At 44.8% G+C, this 12,153-nt stretch overlaps 1 protein-coding gene across 1 annotated transcript in view; it reads right to left on the bottom strand.

Moving 5' to 3' along the window:
- The window catches only part of HCN4 (hyperpolarization activated cyclic nucleotide gated potassium channel 4), an 820,325-nt gene that overhangs the window by 69,855 nt on the left and 738,317 nt on the right, over positions 1-12,153 (bottom strand). Inside the window, exon 3 of the mRNA XM_085643909.1 lies at positions 5,045-5,206. Coding sequence (XP_085500035.1) covers positions 5,045-5,206 — 162 coding nt within the window. The remainder of the gene's footprint in view (positions 1-5,044; positions 5,207-12,153) is intronic.

The raw sequence follows: 12,153 nt of genomic DNA, 5'->3' as shown, positions 1-12,153 counted from the left end.
AAGAAAGTATGAAGAAATACAGTTAGTAGAAATGAAAGGCAAACTATACCAGAAAATGAAAAACTATAAAAAGGAAAATGAAGAAGGAAATGAAGGGAAAGGAAAAGGAATTGAGATGTGCTAAAGTTGGCATCTGGTTGGTGATGGGTAATTTTGTGATGGCCAAAGATGCCATCATAGAGGGGATTGATGGAGCAAGGACTCGTAGAAAAGAGACTTGCTCGAAGGCAATCCTCTCATATAACTCGTAACGTCATACTAATTAATGTATTGTGTAATTAATATGCACCACATTTCAAATATCAAAAATAAGAGAAGCTTGCATATGTGTCTTATTAACCAGTATCTCGAGTGAAATATAAAATGGCCGTAAACACTGGAAATTGCTTTGCGCATGCGTCAACTACGTCTACGTAGTTATGACGAATTTTGCTTGGAGGGAAATTTCTGCACTTGCGCAGACACCTCCAAAATGGCCGCTTTGAAACTCACATGCTAAGCATCTGCTTTGCTGAAACTAAATGACACTATTTCACTAATTGCTAATGCGGGGGAGAGCATATTAAAGTAAATGGGATTAGAGTAGAATTAGGTGGTATACAGTGAAATCATTTTATTTTGGAATTAATGTCTTTCTTTCTGACTTTCTTATTAGTTCGTATTCGGGCCTTTGTCGAAGTCCAAAGGCTATACCCCATGTGATCATCGCACATGCGCAGTCTAAGTGAGCCAGAAGCCACACTGACATCCTTGAATGCCATCCAAGAAAGGAAACAGAAACACACCCTGGGAACCAACGTGAAGTCCTGTGAAAGAAAGAAAAATAATACCAAATGTGTACTTTGTGATGATAAAAATTGTGAATACGGGTAGCAATAAAGATTTGAATAGAAAATTAAGGGGCGGAATCATTAAACAATGAACTAAAAGAAACCTGACATGGTGTGATAATCATCCCCTTTGTCTGTCTAACCAGAATTAGGAGTTTGTGAAATTGAAACATTAAGGGGTGGTACATGACTTTAGAAGGGTATAATTGAGGTAGTTTAGTTAATTAGTTAGAGCAGAGAGACCGGAATGCTGCAGAGCTCGGGATGCTGTCGGAGTATCGAGTAAATGCTGAAGAAGAATCTTATTGCAGACTTAGAATTTAAGCCAAATAATTAGAAGACGATCGCGGAAGAATCGAGGAGGAAGATAGTGTCAGGGAGGGATGCGATGCAGGTGTCGAATCTAGAAGAGGTCATCTTATCTTGACCGGAATCCTGAAGCCTTTGTCTCCTGTCCTTTTCCCGGGGGACCTTTCCCAACTCCTTGGCTAAGGGGTCGGTTTTCACATCATTCTAGGTAACTATGATGTTCTGTAGAGTTTTATTTGTACTGCTCTCTCTATCCTCTCCTTTCTATACCGTCATTGAAAGTCTTATTTAATCTGTATTATTCCTCCTTCCATGGCTAATGGAGTCAGTTCTGTACTTTGATTTTGGCTCACATGAATTTCATTTAGATAAACATTTAAAATTCTCCCGAGTCTGTGGTTATTTTGTAGCAAAGATAGTAGATTTATTCATTTCATTTCACCATCAACTAGTTCAATTAATGGTCCATTGACCAGAGAAAATAACTTTTTGATCTGTGAAAGATTTAGTTAGAAATGTTAGATGACTAAATCTCAGACGAACAATTATAAAATTGACCCCAGTGGATTAAACTGGCCTGTGTGAATGCGTGTGTTTATGGGCCCAAGGTCAGTATGAGGTATTAGAGTATCTGAGGATGGTTTAACGCTGGATCAGTGGGAGCGTGGCTATTTATGGACCTTTACGCTATGGTTAGGAACTTGCACTGTATGTTGCAAGTCACCAGGATTGAGGATGGTTGACTAGTCGGTTGGATTTACTGAATTTAAAGACAGTGCAAATTATAACATCTAGAACCTTTCTGCGGGATGGAAGGCTCAGGCTAACTGAAGGCTGATGCAGTAGATCAGTTTTTTGATGACAAGGTTATTGACCAGTGTGAACTTTACGGCTGTTATGCGTGTTGCAGCATGTGGCGGTGTCAGTCATAGCGACAAGGGTGGATGATTGCATTTCTTTGTTCCAATGAACAACAGAGTTGCAGCTGGAGGAAAGTAAGGATGGTGTTGGGTGTAGTGGACATGGGGACTGAATACTTTTGGTTGGAGTGATGCTTGGTTGGTGTTCTTCAATATGCCCATATACCCATTTGGACATGGCAGGAAAAATAAGCAATGGTCGTCTCACTCTCAAAAGAGCGGGATGATCGTCACTGTGACTAAGCGATCCTGTGGTGGACGGATGTCTGGGCCTTGGTTTAGCTTCGGGACATCAAGCGGAGGCTCTGCATGTGGCAACCCAAATGTTTTCCCCACTCTAAATAGAGCACAGGAGCTGCAGGATTGCTGGACGGGGGGTCTGCCAGTTGCAGGATACCACCTGCTTCACCAAACGCTAATTGAGGTCCTATGACGAAAAGTGTACTAAAAATTGCCAGGAGAGCCTTGTTGGTAACCCCTGTTGACAAATAAATCCCTTGGAAGAAGTAATAGTGGGATTCAGATTATGGAAAGGAGTGAGGGGCTAAATAATTGAGTTGGACGTGTGAATGAGGAAGTAAATGGTTAAAACATTTGCTTGGGAAATAGGCCAGAGGTGGTAGAGATGGGGTGGGCTAGTTTGAGTATTGTGTAAGTTTTACTTTAGAGTTTGTATGAAGGTAGATCTAGAAGGTTGGGTAAAAGGAAGGCCTACTGTTTCAAAAATGAGGGAAGCTGGGACTGTGATGTGTTAGAAGTGAAATGCCTTGCTCTTGCGGGCCTTTTTTGAGTAGTGGGCAGTGAGGTCATTTACCGTGAAGCAACACTGTATATTGAGTGTGTGTGCCTTTTTTCCAATATAAAGGCTGCCGACCAGCCTCCATTCACTGCGACCCGAGCTAGGGGCTTTGAGTAAAGAAGGCGTACCCAAGACAAAAAACGATAACCGAACCCGTATCTTTTGAGTGTAGCAAACAAAAAGGGCGATTCGATCATGTCAAACGCCATTTTGGTGTCTAGTGACATAATTACGGAGTCCTCCTTTATAGTGGAGGCCTGCCCCAGAACTCAGTATAGGCGACGGAGATTTAGCGCAGTGTTTCTAGCTGGCATAAAGCCGGATTGGTCCGGATGTATCAGCTTGTGTAGGTAAGGCGAGAGGCGCCGGGCCAGGAGTTTAGCTAATATTTTGACCTCAGGGTCCAGGAGGGAAATGGGTCTGTATGAACTGTATTGCTCAGGGGGTTTACCCTTCTTATAAATGACTGCGATAGTCGCAAGACGCTGTGTCTCAGGCAATACACCTTTCATCACGCTCTCTTCATACATGCGCATGAGGAATGGGGCAATTGTGGGAGCGTTAGTTTTGTAAAGTTCGATTGGAAGGCCACTAGGGCCCATGGCCTTAGATTCCAGATAGTTTTAAACATGCTTTTGTATGTGGAAAATGTGCCATGCATGGATGTTTTTATAGTCTGTGTAGCTACCATGAATCTTAAAGAGTCTTGTACCATTCTGCTTTTGCCCCGTGCCTCAGGGCATGAGGTGCACTGAATCACTTGATTAGTAAATTGATGACGTCCTCCACGTGGCTAATCTAGCACCCTTTCACAAGTGTTTTGTTCTTGTCACAAGTTGTTAGAAGGTGCTTCTGACCATCTTAGCCACCCGGATTTTTTGCTTTTTGAACACCTAATTGTTGAGCTTTTACTGTGGGAGAGCCTCATAAGTTGGAACTCACCCACAGTGAACTCATGATAAAATAGACTGCATGTGGATTTTATCTGTGTCCCCCTGGTGAGAGTAGGCTGCTGTGCTGCAGCCGGAGTAATGGGCACTGGACTGGTTACATTCAGACACGTGTGTACATGCGTATGCACCCGTGTAGGGGCTGAGTGGGGGAGATTCCTGGCGTGCGCAGCCCAGGAGAAGGTACAGATAAAATGGTGTGGCAGGAATTATGCAGAGTTGGGTGGTGACATGGAATAGGTTTTATACTATGGGAAGACACATGTAAGGGAAAGTGTGCTTTACTGTTTTCACTGAATGAACACTCCATTATTTTCCTATGAAGAAGGGGACCACATGCTCAGTCAGGGTTATGTGTCACCATGGCAGTTGTGCCCATTTTAAATACTTGTTGTGATAAAGGGGGTGGGTCGCCACTGGGATGGTGCCAGAGGGCAAGGCCCTCGCTCCAGGTTATGGTCAACCTACTACATTGGGGGCAAGATGATGTGCATACATGGGAGTGGTGGTACTAGGCCCCACCCCCCCATGCGAGAGGGGTCGGAATGTTACGCAATGTCACAAAGTAATTCCAACAGCTTATGTATATTTGTAAATTGTTGCGTAGTATTGAGTAGTGTGTGTGTTTAATAAATGTACTCTTCCTCTTATAAAGCAAAGTACAAACTGGACAATCAGTTACTCAGTGTTATTGCGTACTGGTAAATGGCAATTACTAGCCCACACCACCTCTCTTGAGTAAGCCTTAGGTTGCTCTGCAACACTACCCTCTGAGCGTCAAGCGCTACAATGGGGTGTTTGGTTCCCAGTGAAGGACAAATGTAGTCATGTTATTTGTGAAGGCCTCACAGATACTGCCTCGTTTTCCAACACAGGTGCTCCAATTCCACACTAGTGGAAGTCTGGGGAGAGGATGTGGCCTTACAGCTAGAGCGGTTGGCCTCGAAGCTGGGGATCCGGGGTTGTGTCTCGGCAGGGACGCTCAACATCCTGTGATTCTGGGCAAATCACTTAATCTTCCCGGGCCCAACAAAAACTAATGTGTATGTTTGTACGGCAACTAGTGCTCATGTAAAGCGCTCTGATACCTTCGGGTCAAGTTTGCGCTATATAAAACTCTGAGAAAAAAAAAAGTTGCTCCTGCAATGACTCTCTCTTTTGACATGGATCCCTGGCACATGGAAGAACAGGATGATTCCCATCCATTGAGCTGTGGAAACCCTGTGGACCACTTACCACCATGTGGTTAAGGGAGACCCAGCAGTCACCCGGGAAGTCTTGCAGCATTGGGACCAGGAACTGCAGACAACCGTCCCAGTGGCAGAGCAGCAGCATCATGCCGATGAGGTTCACGATCCGCACCACAGCACTCGCCAGATCATACGTCATGTGGAAGATCTGCAAAGAGCGACAGGAAGACAGGAGGATTGAAAAGATGACAATATCGCTCAAAATTGTCACATTCTCCAAAGTAGATGAAAACAGCTCTATAAATGGAGAAAATGGTGAGATCATATTAACGGTGAAAGGACCCTTACAGGTATTAGTAGATTTTCAAATAGTGGAGTGTGCTTGGAAGGCTGAAAATGTGTAAGCAGTGTCAGTCCTATGTCATACGTGGCTGATACACCACAGCGTTATCTGCATTTTTACAAGCATTAGCTTGTCATAACATTTCACAATTTCCTGTTGGGTCGAAACAATCCACTGACGGGTAATCATCGTTCACATACTTCGACATTATTGTGTGGCTCAGATGACCATGTTTACTTTTCTGGAGGTGATTTCTTTGATTACAGATACCACAGCAGCCTCTGGCCCATTCATTATGAGGGGAGTTGGTGGCCCTGGCCTTTCATATCCAAAACATGACCCACTGATCACTGCTGATGCAATGTTTTAAATACAATCTACCATTTTAGCAAACGCACCCAGCAAGGAAGACAAAGAAGAGATGATAAGATTAGGGATCAGGACATAGAGGTGAGAGGAGGCAGCATGTTTGGGATTTTGAGTTACATAATATAGATGTCACATTATGTTCGAATTTCCTTCCCATTATTGATCAGTGGAGCTGCCCAGGCAGGATTATGCAGCATTAAAGGGACCAATAATGGTGACTGACGCAGATTAGTCAGCAGCACTTAGGGCCTCAAGTAAAGATAATCTTTATTCGGTTTCAAATTGTAAACCCATGAAAGCACACGATAAAATATATTAAATCAATCCGCACGTGAACATACCAGATGGGATAATAACCTAAGCTAAAAATAAAATCAGGGATGCAGAGGCTGCAATACCACACAGACAGTACCAGGTGAAAGACTCGCTCTAGTTAACACAGGTAATCACATCTAATAAAAACACTGATGGTCAAACAGGAGAGCCAAACAATGCAAAGTGCGACGTGCCATCAATGATATGCGGGAAACAGGTTAGTCGCAGCTAGACCTGAGCCTGACAGCAGACTACAAAACAAATAAGCACATAAAAACAATGCTACCTGTGAGCGTTTGTAAAAACATAATGGCAGGTCGCACTTGCCTAAAATTGGCCTTTTTCAAGATCGGGCCTTATTTATGGCATTTTGGCGCAGGGAAGCGCTGAAAGGCATCTTGCTGCGTGGTCCCACGCCAAAGTGAAAGGGCTGGAATGCAATGTATTTAAGCACTACGGTGTATCAAAAACAAGTACACAAAAAACATGTAGTAAGTAAGCCACGTATTTCATCAGCAGAGTAGTTAGGGTGTGGTATGTACCGATGGAGGATTTTGGAGCATGCTGTCACAAATATATTAATAGGGTGGTATGGTAGTGCACTGTCAATTGTAGGTAGCACACATTCCATTGAAATGGCCACTACGTTTTCACAGACACGTAGTTTTACTGATAAACCTATATAGCGCACAAACAATAATGGGCCTCATATACGGGCCTCTTGTGTCACTTTTGCGCCACTGGAGCATCACTTTTGTGATGCTCCAATGGCTCAATGTGCTGCAGCATATTTACAAAGCCACTTTGTGTGGCTTCCCATGGGCTTGTAAATATGTGCCCCGTTCATGTGGAACACAGCATGAAAGGGCCGTTCCATGGGGGTTGCCGGTGGTGTTCCCATGCAACACCCATGGAATCTGAAGCATTCCAGATTTATGAGGAATCATAAACCTGGGAATATGTCAGATTCTAAAGCCACAGGGGGTGGCGGAGTACAAATATCCTCATTTGTCCTTGTTTTTCCTCTTTCTATGTGTGCTGCTACATTCTGCAGCACGCACAGAAAGAGGAAAACAGCTCTTGTGATTGGTTTTGTGCAGGAAGGTGCACCTTCCTGCACAATGACAATCACCCCTACAACCTGACATCCTTGCACAATAGCGCAAGGCTGCCTGCCTGCATTGGCTCATGGCAGCCCCATGTGCGCCAGCGCAGGGGAAAGGGACAGGAATGCGCCATATCTCATAGATAAGGCGCATTCCATCCCTGTTTTTTTGACCCAAGGCAGCGCAACAAAATTCCTTACGGCACGGCCCTGCGCCAAAACCAAGTAAATGAGGCCCAATTTTTGGAAATCAGGTCCAGTGACTTATTATCATTTACACATCACTAAGTAAAGTGTCTTGATTTGTTTTGTTCCTATTAAAAGTCTTTGCTTCCATCACACTTCAGAACTACAAAAACAGTGCTTTATTTTGAGCTTTCTTAATTGCTGGTATATCATGCGATATTTGTACAATACATTTACCTATATTTAAAGTTTAATGTGATTTGACATCCAGCAGTCTTTTCTTTCGCACTTCTTCTATTCCAGCAACATTGCCACATGGTTCACTATGGAGCCAGAAAAGGAAAAGTAAACCAAATAGGCAGCAATTTGTTAGACCACATAGCCTGACATTTGACATCTGGCTGTGAGCGCACATCAAATGTAACAAGATGAAGACTGGCCGAGGTCCGCACTTGTGGCGTGGCCGCACTCGTGGCGGTGGCCTCGCGATGGGTAACTGCAGTACAGATGTCCAACCACGACTGCGGGACCTCTGTCATGAGTGCAGAGGCCCTTTGTGAATCGGGCCCAACATTTCAAGCCATCTTTATTGCTCATTCACCTTCTGAACTCCAGCATGGTTAGTTCTGGGGGTTGCTGCAGCACCCGCACCCCTTCTTCCAGCACCTATGCCTGATGATCACTTGGCACATGTACACCAAACTAGTATGGTGTCTCCTCATGTTTTCATTCGAGCGACATATGCCTGCAATCAAGAACATAACATTGGCGATGTGGTACAGGCACCCTTTTAACTCATCCATTGCTCACTAATTTTCATTGTTGGTGTCTTCCTCCTGTGGCACACTATCACCTCTAGGACTCTGTTCCTGCCTATCCCAGCTCCTCTCTGCCTCACTGCTGGGCCTGCTTCTCCTGGTCTCTCTGCACTGGATATGATAACGCTCTCCTGCTCATCAGCACACATAGGTGTGGCGAAAGGGAGGAGAGGCGTTCTCATGGCACTGCACAGAGCAGAGACATGGTGTGGCGCTGTCAAAACAATAATGGCAAGTGGAACACACAAAAGTGCTTGCAATGTGTATATAGTTTAGAGATGTAATTTTCAGGCACAATAGTTGGAGATGACGCGAAAACACCGACACTCCTTCATTTGGTGGGGAAAATATCAAGTGCCCCATCAAAGAATGGCCAATCCTAAACATATATCACCGCCATTGCTGCTCTAAACACCCATTTTGTGCCAATGGCCAACTCTAATGATGATCACTTTCTGCTATGTCAGACCAGGTAAGGTGCAGAAAAGTCCATTGACAATTTTCACGTGGGCCTAATAGACTGCAAGCACGTGTATACTGCATAGTGAGGAAGAAGAGCTTTGAGGTTAAATCAGCAATAGATGTGCAAAGCTCAGCAGTGAGGCCTCATTCTCAGATAATCAGAAATGCTGCTCCCTAACATGACCACACTGGGACAATCTTAGAGCTTGTCACATTGAATCTTTGCTGAAAGGGGGCCCACCACTCCTTCTACCAAGAGGTCTACTTGTGTCCACTGTGGTGGCTTCTACCCCCACTGCTAACAACGTCCTGCACATGGGAAGAAGGGCTCAGCCTGAAGGAAATAGGAATCCCTACACAAATAGCTGTAGGTCAAGTGCCCAGATGCCCACATGACGACAGACTACTGCTCTGACTCACAAAGTTCAAGATGACACTTCCATACTCTCTCTGCCAGAGTGAAAATGCTGTGGAGGTGCAGGGGGTGCTTTTTATCGAGGCTGTTGCACCCCGTCCAGTTTGCTCAGAGTGTTAGGACCTGCAACTAACCAACATTCTTGATTCCTTGTGAGCACTTTCCAAATGCACAAGGTGCTTGAAAGACAAAATAGTGTGACTACGCATTGATCACACAGCGCAGCCTGTAGCTTTTTGTCATCTGCATATCGCATATCACCTGCAGCCTAAACTAAAGTTGAGGCACAACTGGCACAATTAGAAGAATCAGGGATCATCAGAAAAGTCAAAGACACACTGCATAAGTCACAATGATGACAGCAGCCCGAAAATCCAAGAAATCGGACGAGGTCTGCAGCTGCAAGAACAAAGAAGGTCTGGGATTCAATCTCCAGCCCATGTCCATACAAATTCTAACAGTGATCTATGGACGGTGTCACTGACCGATGCATTGTTTGGCAGTACTCCTCCTGCGCAAGGATCCCTGAGATTTCTACAGACATTTCAAAGCTTTGGCATACAAGTTCCCCTGTTGTGGGCGTTTCCTTTATGTCCTGATGATGACCCCCTCCTCCCAAGTAATTTCTAGGGGTTGAAACGTAACCATTTCGGTATGTAGATCAACGTTGGTTGTTATTCGCACCCACTCTGCCATATATTGAAGACAGTTTTGAAAACAGTATTGTGAATATTTCTACGCAGTAATGGCTGCCTTGTTATTTCACGGTATCTAGCACACTATCACCCACTTTGTCACTTCTCACTGCACCGATCCAATGTTGCTAAAATATAGTTTTTAACTCATCTCCACTGTATAGGGCAGTAAAATCTGTCGATATTCTACAAATGTGCATGTTGTTAGAGAGGGAAACCCCGGTATAGGGTTTCCTCTGAGAGTCTCAAACACGGACGTCAGCACTGGGTATTGCGAACTTCTTGACCCTGAATACCACCTTCTAGACTGGGGTTTCCCAAACTGTAGGTCGTGACAGACTTTGCAGCCCGAGAAAGAAAAGTAAAGTGAATGGTGACAATCTTGCCCGTATACAGCAAGTGTGAAAGGAAAGGCTGTAGGATGTCCTTTTTTGTAACACACAAAATGTAAATAACTGTAAATGAACTATGCACATTTAGCAGTTAGGAAAGCAAAAATGAAGCACATTGTTTTGGCAATTCTGAAGTGTGATGGAAACAAAGATTTTAATAGGATAATAGAAAATCAAGACACTTTAGTTGGTGATGCACAAATGATATATATTCAATAAAACCTGATTTTCATACATTATCATTTGTGTACAATACAGTGAAATGTAGTTTTAGCGGTATGTATGTCTGCGAATTTAGTGGCCATTTCAATAGAAAATGTGCTGTTTGTAAATGACAGTGCTCTACAGCACAATGCTGTAGTTACATGAAAAAATCGCCTGCCTCATGTCCATTAAAGCTATGTGGGTTGCAAAAAATTGCCATGTTAACAAGCATTAGTAAATGCATTAGGTTTCCCCTATGTGATTAATAAGAAGCTGTTTGTGCAGGCGAAACCTAAAAACAAAGATATCTGACTTGATATCTGAGTTGACTACTGGTACTCCGTTCAGTACCTGAGAAACCTGAAGAGAAAATGTATGCAGGATACATTTTTATATTCAATAAAAAAATAACCAGTAGATGGCAGTGTTGTCCAGTTCTTCCAATATGGGGAGAGAGTGACTTGAGATCTTCACATGGCTTGTACAGGTACACTAATATAACTGCCCAAAACAAAGTCATAAAATCGAGTTCAAGAACATCAGCCCACATAAAATGTAGAGTGAGAGCAAATAAATACTCCTCTGTGGCGTCACGATGAAAAGATCAGGAATGTAACACAGCTGTTTCAATGCGTGCTGCCAATGAAACTAAAAAAAAAAGTTCCACACAACAGTGCATGGACACACTAATTCGGCTATGGAAGCCTCCTTTTAATATATATCAACTACAAGAGATTTCACAAGCACAGTGCAAGCGCTGTGCAGGCAATACCTAAAAATTAGGTTTTGGTTAAAAAAACACATCTGGGAAGCACTGTTCTAGACACATGTTGGTGCCGCTGCGTGAGGCTTTCTTGCCGGCGCTTTTCCTTTCCTGTCCTGCCTGCAGTGGGGAACCTGTGCTGCCCGTGGACTGAGGGCGTACTTCTGGGGGTCGAAAACGGGAAGAAAAGCCAACCTGTTCCCCGCCACCCTCCGTGTACCTGGAAGAACACGGACTACCACTCCCAGCAGCCCAGCGCTAATCGGTGAGCCAGGAGCACCTGTGGCCAGTTAGCCTCGCAGTACATCACAACTTGCCGCACCCGCTGGCGCGGGTGCCGCTGCGTGAGGCTTTCTTGCCGGCGCTTTTCCTTTCCTGTCCTGCTTGCAGTGGGGAACCTGTGCTGCCCGTGGACTGAGGGCGTACTTCTGGGGGTCGAAAACGGGAAGAAAAGCCAACCTGTTCCCCGCCACCCTCCGTGTACCTGGAAGAACACGGACTACCACTCCCAGCAGCCCAGCGCTAATCGGTGAGCCAGGAGCACCTGTGGCCAGTTAGCCCCTCCTCCTCCTAATAATAAACTCCCAACACTGTGCGCGACGCGGGACGCGCGCGGGCAGCGCCGGGAGAAGCCCGGGACAAGGGAGGGCCCTCTGAGGCCCTCAGAGGCACGAGGAGGACGGGACGGGGCCACCTCCTTTTATTCACCTATTCGTTACAACTTGAAGGTACTGTTTATTGGTCCACTGGCCATTCCTCATTTGGGAACTGTGGGTACTGCTATCATTTCCGGGACTATCTGCCTTATAACTATAATGTTTGCTATGTGTCATTGATACTTGTATCTGTAGTCCTGCGTAACAACCCAAACCGCAGAACAGGGGTTATTATTTGTCAGCATGGCCCCAAGAGGCACCCGCAGCAAAACTGCTGCCGCTGTGACTGGCCCCATTGACCTTTTTATTTCTAAGGCCAATGATGCCATCAACCAGGGCATAAACCTACTAGAACGCAGGGTATCACAAGATTTGGCGCATGCCAAACGTTCTTCGCTTGGCCTCATTGCTACCGCCACTACACCTGCACAA

This window comes from Triturus cristatus, chromosome 3_1 (assembly GCF_964204655.1).
Source record: "Triturus cristatus chromosome 3_1, aTriCri1.1, whole genome shotgun sequence".
Taxonomy (NCBI): Eukaryota; Metazoa; Chordata; class Amphibia; order Caudata; family Salamandridae; genus Triturus; species Triturus cristatus.
Note: the sequence above shows the minus strand (reverse complement) of the source record. Positions and strands in the feature narration are given on the sequence as shown.